Source organism: Panthera uncia (genome assembly GCF_023721935.1).
Source record: "Panthera uncia isolate 11264 chromosome C1 unlocalized genomic scaffold, Puncia_PCG_1.0 HiC_scaffold_4, whole genome shotgun sequence".
Lineage (NCBI taxonomy): Eukaryota > Metazoa > Chordata > Mammalia > Carnivora > Felidae > Panthera > Panthera uncia.
The window spans coordinates 9,390,307-9,403,260 of NW_026057585.1; the positions used below are offsets into that span (position 1 = coordinate 9,390,307).

General features: G+C 36.3%; 1 protein-coding gene across 1 annotated transcript in view; it reads left to right on the forward strand.

Annotated features, from left to right (window-relative positions):
• The window catches only part of RSBN1 (round spermatid basic protein 1), a 47,286-nt gene that overhangs the window by 10,746 nt on the left and 23,586 nt on the right, over window positions 1-12,954 (forward strand). Inside the window, exon 2 of the mRNA XM_049618396.1 lies at window positions 1,218-1,891. Coding sequence (XP_049474353.1) covers window positions 1,218-1,891 — 674 coding nt within the window. The remainder of the gene's footprint in view (window positions 1-1,217; window positions 1,892-12,954) is intronic.

Here is a 12,954-nt window from a genome sequence, read left to right on the forward strand (position 1 = left end):
TGCCTGGCTTGTTTTATTACTTAGGACTCACCCTAAATGTCCTCCCAAAAACCTCCCAAAGAGAAGTTTCCTCTGCATCTAGAGTAGCTTACTGATACTTTGTTTTTCTTGTCAAACTAGATTGTAAAGTTGAAGAGAGTGGAGATTAGATTGTGTCTGTCTTAGCACCATATCCCCAGTGCCCAGAAATGTCCCTGGCACTTAGTGGGTACTTAATACATGTGTGTATGTTTACTATAAACATGGAGTCAGATTATACACATGTTAGATGCTCTGGAAAGAAAGGTAAGATCTATATTTCTTAGATTGTTTATAGTCTAGAGGAGAGGTAGAAGATTAGATATGTGATAACACAGAATGTGGTTAAGAGCTGTGATAGGGAAATACAGCGCTAACGAAGCACTTGGTAGGAGTAGCTGTCCAGATTGGGTAGAGATGAATTTGTTAGAGAATGCTTCCTGGAAGATTGGCAGTGTAAGCATTTTATAACCTTGTAATCCATCAGTTATTTCATCTATAATGTAACTTATAATGGGTGGGTAGTATTTTGTCAGTATGTAATTACCAGAGTTTAATCCATATCCTAGTACTTAGAATAGACATTTAGGGGAGTCCCTAAATAACTGTCATGGATATTTTTGTGTATCTTCAGTTATTTTCTCAGGTAATTTTTCCTTGGGAGTGGAATTTTTGGGTCTGAGAATTAAAACATTTTCAAGGCTTTTGGTGTATATACCCATTTTGGTGGGTGCCAAATTGCCCTTCGTGAAATTTGTCCTGGTTTATCCTTCCAGCAACAGTATATGAAAATGCCGAAAAAAGAAAAGTTTATGCCAGTTTGGTAGGCAGAATGGTGTCTTACAGCTTAATTTGCCTTTGTTTGATTTGCCTGTATGTGTCATGGCAAAATATGACAGGCTTCAGTTTAGATTTACAGTGGTTACTGAACGGATATTCCATATAGTATGGCATATGTGAAATTACTTGGATATTTCCTTTACTTTTGATCGCAAGTCAAATTATATGCTTACATTCCCATTATCTACTTTTTAGCATAGTTTTAAACCCAGAATATAATTGTATTTTAAGATCTTTGTCTCATTCATTTTACAAACATGGCAAATTCAGAGAAACAGAATAGGCCATTTAATTTGAGATCAAGTTTGTATGTTAACACTAGGCCTAGCAACTAACTTCTTTTTAATTATTGTGGCCAGAAACACCAGATGAAAATGGTAAAACCCAGAGAGCTGATGATTTTGTCTTGAAGAAAATAAAGAAGAAAAAGAAAAAGAAACACCGAGAAGATATGCGAGGAAGACGCCTTAAAATGTACAATAAGGAAGTACAAACCGTCTGTGCTGGCCTGACCCGCATCAGTAAGGAAATCCTCACCCAAGGACAAATAAATAGCACTTCAGGAGTAAATAAGGAGTCCTTCAGGTATCTGAAAGATGAACAGCTGTGCCGATTAAATTTGGGCATGCAAGAATATCGGGTACCCCAGGGAGTACAAACACCTTTTATGACTCACCAGGAACATTCTATTCGTAGAAATTTCTTAAAAACAGGTACTAAATTTAGCAACTTTATTCATGAGGAACACCAGTCCAATGGTGGTGCACTTGTCCTTCATGCTTACATGGATGAACTCTCATTTTTGTCTCCAATGGAGATGGAGAGATTTTCTGAGGAGTTTCTTGCTTTGACATTCAGTGAAAATGAGAAAAATGCTGCTTACTATGCTTTAGCAATAGTGCATGGAGCGGCTGCTTATCTCCCAGACTTCCTGGACTACTTTGCTTTTAATTTCCCCAACACTCCTGTGAAAATGGAGATTCTGGGCAAGAAAGATATCGAAACAACCACCATTTCAAATTTTCACACTCAGGTAAGATAAAATCACTGTTAAATTATTTAGTAAATACAGTATCTTGACAGTATTAACCTCATTCTGTTTTGTTTGCACATAACAGCACACTTGATAAAAATTCGTGGTGGTAAAGGGGATTCACATTGTTAGTTTATTGCTTTCATCGAAAAGTCTTAATTGCTGAAGTTCTTGGGGATGTGGCTTGTTACTGGGTCTAAGAATGCTTTATATATGTTGTACATCATTACGAGTCTTTATGGAAAACCAGCTTGAATTTGTGAATCCAGTCTTTCACAAACCAGGTAATGTTAGCGTGGAGGATGTGATTTAGATCTGGTAGCATCTAGGTAACTGTAGTTAAGACTGGCTTACGGCACGATACAACACATGAGGGCATTGACCTATTTATTTGCCAGGTTTTTGCTGTTTTTGTTTCTCTTCTTTCAGTAACTTGTTGGCAGTCTATCCCAGAAACCTATCCCATTTATATGACTTGGAAGTGTCACTAGGAAGACCGCCATAGCCTCTGCTCCTTCTGCCTATGCACTGTTGTAGGTGAAGACATTTTCTAAAGCCTTGCTTGGGCAGCTAGGCTTAAGTCAGCAGGGAAATCTCTCCTTCCTAACAGTGGTTTTTAACTGAACATTTTTTTGAATGAAGTTATTTTAGGGTATAGAAAGAAGTAAATAACATGTCCTAGTTATTTTCTTACTTCCTTTTCTCATACGAATTGTGAATATGAATGGTCAGCTATAAGTTTGTATCATAGATGTAAATTCTATGCAAGTTTAGTGGAGAATATTTGGCTTTTTAGAGATTTATGATTATATAACCTGTTTTTTCAGGTTATCTAATAATTTGCGGCCATTCTTTTCCTTAAGACTTTTTTTTTAGGTAAATAGACTGTTGCATAATAAGACTCTCAGCTGCCTGCCTGCATTAGAGTGGTTTCAAGCCACTTGGATTTATTTGAAACCTCCTCTAACTTGAATCTTTTTAATGATTCTTCCCATCCTTGCCTCCAGTGAGGGGAGTATCCAGTTTAGATTCATGAGCTTCAGAATTTCTCTAATTGAAGTTCTCTCTGCAGTAGAGAGAGCAGGAGCAGCCAATCTGGAGAGGTCGCAAGATGGGGCTGCCCAAGATGTTGGAACACGATGTGCAATAAAGGGCTTCGTCTTGGATTTTGGCCTTGTTACCACAATCAGGTACCGAAGTGCTGACTTTTGTAGTAGATTTTCTTTTTACTTTTACTTTTTTTTTTTTTTTAAAGGAGTTTTGCCCTTTGAAGGTTAAGAATCCTATTTTTATAAATATTGTAGAGAAGGGACGGAAAACCGTTTTCCTGATATAGGCCATAATCCCCATAAGTCCCTATTTAACAAAGAAAGATACTGCTGAGAGCAGAATTAACATGCTTCATCACTTTTTTAGTTTAGAAAATGCAGCAAATTTTCTCTTACTGATAGACCAACAAGCATATTTGAGAAAGAGGCCAGAAATTTGGGTGAAAAAGTCTTGGCTTTGTAATGGTAACTTTTTAACTTTCATGTTAGTTTATAGTGGATCAAGCTTGTCAATAGTACCCAGTCTAAATAGTTAATGAAAAAAAGTATCTCTAAATATTCCCTGCTGATTTTTGTCCTCCAATTTTTTAAAAATGGAGCTGAAATTTAAATGACTGTACCAACAACTTACCTTGAGATTTACTTTGAGACTTATAAAATAACAACTTCTTAAGAACATACCAGATTATTATTAAATTAGGTATCATTAAGCACTTCAACCACATAAGAATATTGAGGACTACTGAATAAGTCTTGTGCAGTGGTAATCCTGGAACTTAATTCTATTTGTGAATTTTCAGTCATTGGAGGAGAAATATGGGGTGGGTATGGGAGATTGAAGTAGTCCATGAAACTTGAAATTTGCACCTGTCAAATCTTTGGCAGATGTTAGGATGGCAGCTAACCCAGTAGTTGAAATGAATCCAGCAGTTCATGGTTTATAGAAATCTTTTCACATTCACATGTGAATATTTGAAATGACCTATGGTATAGGTAAGCAGTTTAATCTCTGTTTTCCTCTGAAGAAACTGAGGCTTTGTTACCCAAGTCCATGTAGCTAGTAAGTAGACGTCAGGGTACTAACCTAGGCCACTTGAAAAATATGCCTATCATTTTACCATAATTCTTTATTTCAGCTGTTGGAGAAGAGACGAGTGCTTTTATTTGTCTAACACTGTAGTTAGTGAAATTAAAATATCCCAGTTTGACACAATATTCAAAAAGCTATTAATTTTTAATCAATACCTTTAGGTTGTTGAGAATTAAGTGAATACCTTAAATATTTTGGACTTCTTTGTTTAATAAAGTCTTGAGAAGTTCTGTGAAGCCTCTTAAACTGAAGATACTTTTTTGTTATCTTAGACAGTTTTTGGAAGTTATATAGTTTAAATATGTAGCCATAATAATTATTTATGACTATTATTTCAAGATAGTTTATTCAGCAAACATTTATTGAGAGCATACCATGTACTGGACATTCTGTTCTTAAAAGGACTAATTGATGAGCTCATTCTAGTGGAGGAGACGTATAGACCAAAATTATAATACAGTTTGCTAAGTACTAGAATAGAGGTATGCATAGGGGAAACCTTGTGATACAGGGAGCACAGTTTGTGGTATTACCTAACAGACTTAAGGTGATTAGAAAAGGCATTTTAAAGCATGTGATGCTTGAGTAGAGTCTTGAAAGAAGATTAGTACTTAGCTTAATAAGGGCATTTTAAGCAAAGAGAAAAACAGCCTAGGCAAACACACAGAGGCATTAGAGAATGTGGTACTTTCAGGGAGCTTGACATGGCAAGAACACGTGTTGACCGTTGAGGGGGGGTGGTGGGAGTTAAGACAAGAGAGACAAGATCAGGATTGTGAGGAGTTTTATGTGATATGCCTAAAGAAAGTTAGCACTTTTTTCTTTTTTTTTTTTTTTTTCAATATATGAAGTTTATTGTCAAATTGGTTTCCATACAGCACCCAGTTAGCACTTTTTTCTAAAGGTAATGGTGAATCACTGGTGAATTTTAATAGGGGAGTGCTATCGAGTTATGTTTGCCAAGATTACACAGTAATGTCTTCACATGGGATTGAGGAAGAGAATGAGATTGGAAGCTAGAAGACTTGTTAGATGACTATGATAACCAGATCAGAAATGATTGATGTCTAAACTGATATTGACATTAGAGAGGAAGGAATGAAATTTGAGAAATAATTAGAAGATGAGATGAATTGCATTTGGTGAGGGAGGATAGAGTCTTAAATATGGTTTGGATAAGTGGGCAGATGGTGGTTCTGGTCACAAAGTTAATACAGACTTGAAAAAGCTGGTTTTTAGGGGTGGAAGCAGTTGATGAGTTCAGGTTGAGATATTTTGTGTTGGAGGTACCTGGGAAGACTAAAGGTTATAGATGTCTATTAGGTAGTTGAATATATGGATCTAAGATTGGGAGACGTGTGTAGGCTGGGGATGGAGCGGTTGGATCCATTAGCATATAGGTGATCCAGGGACAGCCTTAGAATGGAAAAGAGATGAAGCTGAGAATGAAATCCTGTGATGCACCCACATGTAAGTATGAGGAACGTGGAAAAGAGGTCAAAAAGAAGGAGCAGTAGAAGGAAGATTTAGGATACAAGTTTTCTGGGTTTCAAGAATGATGGAGAATTAAGTATCGCGAGATAAGGATGGGAAAATGTCAAGTTGCTCAATTAGGAATCTTCTTGGAAACCAGTGCTTGTCAAGACCAATGCTTTGCAAACCATTGCCTAATGTTGTAAATGATGGGGCTTTTTGCTCTGTGTATGAATTTGGCATGACCAGGGAGCTTTTTAGAACTGCAGACTCTCAGATTCCTGCCCACATCTTCTGAATCAGAATCTGCATTTTTGCAGGTGATTTATAGACCCATTAAGGTTTGGGAAGCACTACTTTAGAACTTATCTGCACTAGTTTGAGGAAGTAAAATGTAGGTTTGTTTTGTGCAAGAATAATTCTAGCTCCTGTTATTTTTATATTTTTAAAATATTGTAGTGGCAAAGTGAGGATGCACATAAAGGTGTTTTTTATTTCTTTTCATATTCTATAAAACTCATATTCTAACACCAAAGGAGGTAAGTTCATGATCAGTACCTAGTGCAACACCAAACTGATCCTCAAATTTGATTACTTAACTCTCAGGAGTTGATACAGGATAACTTTGTAAATTTGTTTCTAATCTGAAGAACTACATGTGTATTGACACAGCATGGTATTTTTATAATTCTGTAGGATTATTCAGATCTAATTAAGTTTTTTTTTTTTTTAAGTTTATTTTGAGAGAGAGAGCGTGTGTGTGTGTGCACAGAAGAGCGAGGGAGAGAGAATCCCAAGTGGGCTCTGTGCTGACACAGAACCCGACACAGGACTTGAACTCCTGAACCGTGAGATGATGACCTGAGCCAAAATCAAGAGTTGGACACTTAACAAACTGAGCCACCCAGGTGCCCCAGATCTAATTAAGTTTTCGTCATTGGCTAAATAACAATTTGATCAAAAAGTTTGTGGAATCTTTTAGTGAATGGAGAAAAATTAGTGTCCACTTAGAATATGTTTCTCCCTAAAATATATACGTTTTAGGAATAAGTATAATTTATGATTTTTTTGCTTTGGTGTTATATCTTATAATTATTGGCTTTTTAAAAAACTTAAAAAAAATTTTTTTTAGTGTTTATTCATTTTTGAGAGACAGTGCAAGCAGGGGAGGGGCAGAGAGAGAGGGAGACACAGAATCCGAAGCAGGTTCCAGGCTCCGAGCTGTCAGCACAGAGTCCTGATGCAGGGCTCAAACCCACAAACTGTGAGATCATGACCCGAACCGAAGTTTGGACACTCAACTGACTGAGCCACCTAGGCGCCCCTTTAAAAACTTTTTTAAGGTTTTAAACTTTGAAGTGTTTTGGTTCTGTAATAAGTATATAATCCTTGGCTCTCCTCCTTATAAAAATCCTATGGCAGTTGATAAACTGATTGAAAATTAGAATAGTCTTCTAGTCATCTTATGGACCAACAGGATTGTAGAGTAGGTGGGCGCCATTTCCAAGCGTTCATTTTATAGATGAGGAAGGTCACATTTTGATTGTGACCTTTCCCAAGGATGAATAGTGGTAGATCTTCAAAGAATTGTTTTTTCTTCTGTCACTGAATGGAATTAAATCCTACAGGTGAGGGTAAGCAAGTTTTATGTGTATATAAAATGCAGATTTTGATTTTGTAGGTCTGGGTGGGGCTTTATAGTCTGCAGTTCTGATGAGTTTCCAGATGTTTCTGATTTTGCTGGTCACAGACCAGCAAGGCTATAGATTGTAAATTCTGTACATGAATTGCAAGCCAAAGCAACAACAACAAAACACTAAAAATATAGTGAAGTTAAATCAGGAGTTGTTTTAAATATCGCCATCTGAGACTATTTTCATCTTAGATCAACTAAGTAATCGAAGGGTGTATATGAAGGAGGATGTGTATATGTATGTGCGGAGGAGAGAGGCACTTGATTTAAAAAGCAGCGTATCTTCCATAGTAAGATTTTGTTTTATCTGGCAAATGTGCATATGTTCAGTTCTTAAAAATTTTTTTCTGTATACATACAATATTGAAGTCTATTATTGAGGATCATAGCTCTTTATTTAGGTGGTGGTAGAAGTTCTTATAAATATTACCTTTATTACTATAAAATGGTAATGTCTCTTTCCCAGAGAAAATCAACAAATGTTATTTCTCCATTGTGGGTTGTTGCAAGGCCTAAAAATGGGCTTTTTAGGTGCTCCTCATCTTTGATTACTATAGTTAACAATTTATGGTGAATTGGTAGTACTAATTAATAGAGTCAAACTAGTAGAGTGCTTTGTAGCTTGGTAAATAACTGAGAAACTCTTTACGATCTACACATCAGTGTGTTATATAAAAGGAGAAATAAATATTTTAAGTAGCTGGCTTTATAAAATAAACCAGCATAGGAATGGTAGGTTTGGTTCTTTTTTTCCCCTCTCATTCTAAGTACAGCTTATAATAAACTCATTTTGACTCACACTGCTTTTTCACTGTATGTTTTAAAGTGGGAATGCCTTTCCATTCATAGGTCACAAGGTTAGGAAGATTGCCGGCTAGCTTTTTCCTTTCTGTTTTTTAAACAATCAGCTTAAACAGGCTTCTTCCTAAAACAGGAGTTTTGTAGAGTAATTAACCCCTGCCCTCAGTGCGTGGTGGGATGATGGGGGAGGTCCATATAGTTATTTCTAGCTTGGTGTTCTTCTGAGGTTTGGGTAATTTAAAAAAGTTTTTTTAAATTTTTTAAAAGTTTATTTATTTTGAGAGAGAGAGAGAGGGAGAGAGAGAATCCCAAGCAGGCTCCTCACCGTCAGCAGAGAGCCCAACGCAGGGCTGGAACTCCCAAACTGCGAGATTGTGACCTGAGCTGAAATCAGGAGTCAGACACTTAAAAGATTGAGCCACCCAGGCACCCCAAGTTTTGTTTTGTTTTCTTTTGTTTTAAAAGAATTTCTTTTTTTAAAATTTTTTAATGTTTATTTACTTTTGAGAGAGAGAAAGAGACAGAGCACAAGTAGGGGAGGGGCAGGGAGAGAAGGAGACACAGAATCCAGAGCAGGCTCCAGGCTCAGAGCTGTCACCACAGAGCCTGATGCGGGGCTCGACCCACGAATGGTGAGCTGAAGTTGGATGCAGAACCGACTGAGCCACCCAGACGCCCCTGAAGAATTTAATTTTTAGATCAGTTTTAGGTTCACAGCAAAATTGAGGACAAGGTACAGAGATGTCCCGTATACTCTCTGCCCCCATATATGCACAGCCTGCTCCACTGTCAACATCCACCTCCCCATCCCCGTGGTATATTAGTTAGCAGGTGTTGAACCTACATTGACTGATCATAATCACTCAAAGTCCATAGTTTACATTATAGTTAACTCTTGGTGTTGTACATTCTGTGGCTTTGGACAAATGTATGATGACATGTATCCATCATTATGTTAGCATACAGAGTATTTTTGCATCCTAAAAATCTTCTGTGCTCTGCCTCTTCATCCTTTTCCTTCCTCTCCCAACCTCTGGCAAGCACTTATCATTTACGGTCTCCATAGTTTTGCCTTTTCCAGAATGTTATATAATTGGGATCCTGGTGTGTAGCCTTTTCAGATTGGCTTTTTTCACTTGATAATATGCATTTAAGGCTCCTCCATGTCTTTTTCATGGATTGATAGCTTTTTTTTTTTTTTTTGAATAATATTCTCCTGTCTGAATATACTATAGTGTATCCATTCACCTATTAAAGGACATGTTGGTTGCTTTCAAGTTTTTGGAAATTATGAATAAAGCTGCTATCTTCCAAGTTTTTAACTGACTTATGACTGTCTTAAAAAGTATATGTATTTGGAGCACAGTTGCGCTTATGTCACTCTCAGCAATTGATAGAGGATAACTTTGTGAAGTTAAGTTTTTAATCTAAAGGACTATATAATCTATTGACAGAACAATATGTATATTCAAATATAATTGCTTAAACTTTTATAGGTATTATATAATTTTTTTTTAATGCATGAGAAGCTAACTTTTCTTACAGGCATATTCTCCCTTGATTACACAATCCTTCTCCCCTCCCCACTTTGCCTTCTGATTTTTACTAAAGGTTGAGTTTTCTCTGGCATTATGTCTCTTGCTTCCAAAAGTAGTCTTACTTTTTACTGTTCTTTAAAATTTTTTTTTTCAACGTTTTTTATTTATTTTTGGGACAGAGAGAGACAGAGCATGAACGGGGGAGGGGCAGAGAGAGAGGGAGACACAGAATCGGAAACAGGCTCCAGGCTCCGAGCCATCAGCCCAGAGCCTGACGCGGGGCTCGAACTCACAGACTGCGAGATCATGACCTCGCTGAAGTCGGACGCTTAACCGACTGCGCCACCCAGGCGCCCCATTTTTTACTGTTCTTTGGTCTCTATTTATCTCCCTCCAATCCTCCTACTACTCCTCTACTCAACTTGTTCTTTGCTTTCGAGTGCCATTTCCAGGCTAGAGTTTTTCAAACATGCCGGATCCTAGAAATAATCTGGAGTTGCTAGTTCCAGATACATATTTAGAATGTCAGGTTCCTCTCCTGGAAATTCTGATTCATTAGGTCTGGAGTGAGGCCTGAGATAAATACTTCAAGTGATTCAATTCCTATGAACAGGCAAGTTTAAGAAACGTTTAAACTATATACCATCTACCATTAATTACTCTGTTTTCCTTCATTTGACATGTAGATGTCATCCTTTTAGAATTTCAGAGAAATCATAAACCAAGGACTGTTAGAGATAATCTTGTCTAACCACTACATAGTGCAGATATTTTAGAAAATCATTTTGGGGTTGATAAATATTTATGAGCTTGTCTCTTCTTAAGGTTTCATAAGCCTGCCAGTGGACCATCATCGTTGTCTGGAAAGCTTGCTTATTTTCTTTGGTCCACTTGCTTACTAGTTCATGAAGACTATTCAGACTTCTTATCTGCATACATCTTTTCTGCTTTCCCTTTCCCTCCTATTAAAATAGAAGAGATATCCCACCTTATCAAAAGCTAATCTTTCACCTGTGTTCTAGATTCGATTCCTCACTTTGCTTAGGATTGTCACAAAATATATATAATAAAATTAATATTTAACTACTTTTAAGTATGTAATTCATTGGCATTAAGTGCTTTCACAGTGGTATACAACCATCGCCATTATTCATTTCTAGAACTTATTCATCATCCCAAATAGAAACTACTCATTTGCTTAGGATGTTTACCCACCTCCACCCCCTTAAATCTTCTCCCCCTCCATTCTCATATAATGTGTGAATTATATTAGGTGAATTCTTTGTTTCCTTCATTTATAATAAAATACTAAGCTTTCTTTCTCCTGAAAAATAAATCCTTCTGAATTTGTGGCTTATTATTTCTATGCATCTTCTAATATTTTGCTATGCATGTATGAACATATAAACTACATATAACTATTTTTTGTGATTTAACAGTGTTTTGCATTGTTTTGGTTCAATATTGCTTTAGAGAATTATGTTGATACATCTAACTCTAATTCATTTTAACCACTATATTTGCTATTTTGTTGTGTGATTATATCACTATTTATTCTCCTGTTTTGTACATTTAGGTTGTTTACGGTTTTGTAATATTGTCATGTTGCAGTAAGAATATATGTAGAGGTAGGTGTCCTGTATATATCTGATATGTTCTATACATGTATGCCCTGAAATTTGTTTGCCTTTTTCTCCCATCCTGGGATTCCATGACTATTCTGTTGACTGAATTTAGTGACTCCAATAAGATCTCACATGTCTGAAGTCTTTACTATACCATTACATTTTTTGGTAGTTCAGATAGGTGTGGAATTCTAGGTTGGAGATCATTTTCTTGAGATTTACAAAGGCATAACTCCAATGTCTTTAAGCTTCTGGTGCTGCTATTGAGAAATCCAGTATTGTAATGATTCCTGATATTTTTAGGTGTCTTGTTTTTTTCTCTTTGGAAACATTTTAAAACCTCTTTACTGCAGAGTTTCAGAATATGGAGGATAATGTGCCATAAGATGGTTTTTATTTTTACATTGGGTTTTGTGTTTTAATTTATTGTGAACTATTTCAGACATACATAGAGGTATAAAGAATAATAAACACCTGTGCTCTTACCACTTGGCCCAGAAATAAAATGTTACCAATACAATCGAAGGCCACTTCCAACCCACATGATTTTCTGAGATTTCATTGTGTGTGAGCCTTTTTGTATTCACTCTGTTGAGTATTTAGGCCTTCTCAATATGGAAATATGTATACTTTTGTTTGGGTAAGTTTTCTTGTATTATTTTTGTTACTTTCCTTACCTCAGTCTTCGCTGTTCTTTTTTCCTGAAACTTTTATTAGTTGAACGTTAGGCCTCTTGATTGAATCTCTAAATTTTTTCTATCACTCCTTTTATTTTTCTTCATCATTTTTGTCTACTTTCTGGGGAGATTTAACTATCTTCTTTTCTGTTGATTTATTTCAGCTATGATGTTTTGAATTTAAGACCTTGTCCTTTTTTTAATTTGAATAACTTTTTGTTTCATGGATCCAGTATCGTCTTTCATCTATTCAATGGTATTAATCATGCTTGTTTTGAAATTTTCTTGTAGTTTGTTTCATCAAGTTCTTTTTTGTTTGTTTTAATCTTCTGTTTATGTTAGATATTTTCTTTAAATGTCTGGTGATCTGTTGATGTTTAAACATGAGTCAGTACAAAACTAGTTAGAAACTGTGAACACATAGGTGGGATTTGCCACTGATGACTGGGTAGAGAATCTGGCCAAATCATTATAAGAAAAGCTCCAAATGTCAGTATTTAGAGATCTTTTCTCCGGGCTTTTAATTTATACAGCTAAGAATCCAGGGGATTACTTACCAGTGGAGTAGAGTAGTTTATACCTGTTTGCCAGAATTTTTGGAGCTGAACTATGGAAATGGGTAGGTGAGTTCATTGTTTAATATATGGAATTTAACTTAATTGTCTGTTGTCAGTATAATGGCCCTCTTCCATGCTTGTGCCTGGTATCTTTGTTTCCATAGTCTCTTTGGTTCACTTTCTCCACAAAATAAGATAAGAAAAGAATATGGGATGGGGTGAGGAGCAGGGAACATAGGTGGAGTGGAGGGATCTAACTAATTCTTTTACAAATTTTAAACCCACTTAGCTCCATGCTTTGTTTCCCACCTTCTACTTAGGCTTTCCATGATTCTTTAGCATAAACTGACTTTTTGGTTGTCTTCTATGTAGGTACTCGGTATTGAAAGTTCTCAGTCTGCTAATTCCCCTGTATACTTTTCCCCTTATAAAAAATGATGTGCTAATGTATCTGTCAGTTTTTACTTGTGTTCTCTTTGAGCTTCTGGGATTTATAGCCCTTCGCTTTTATTCTCACTTCAGTGGGTTTTAATAAGGAATAGACATAAATCTTTTGTGTG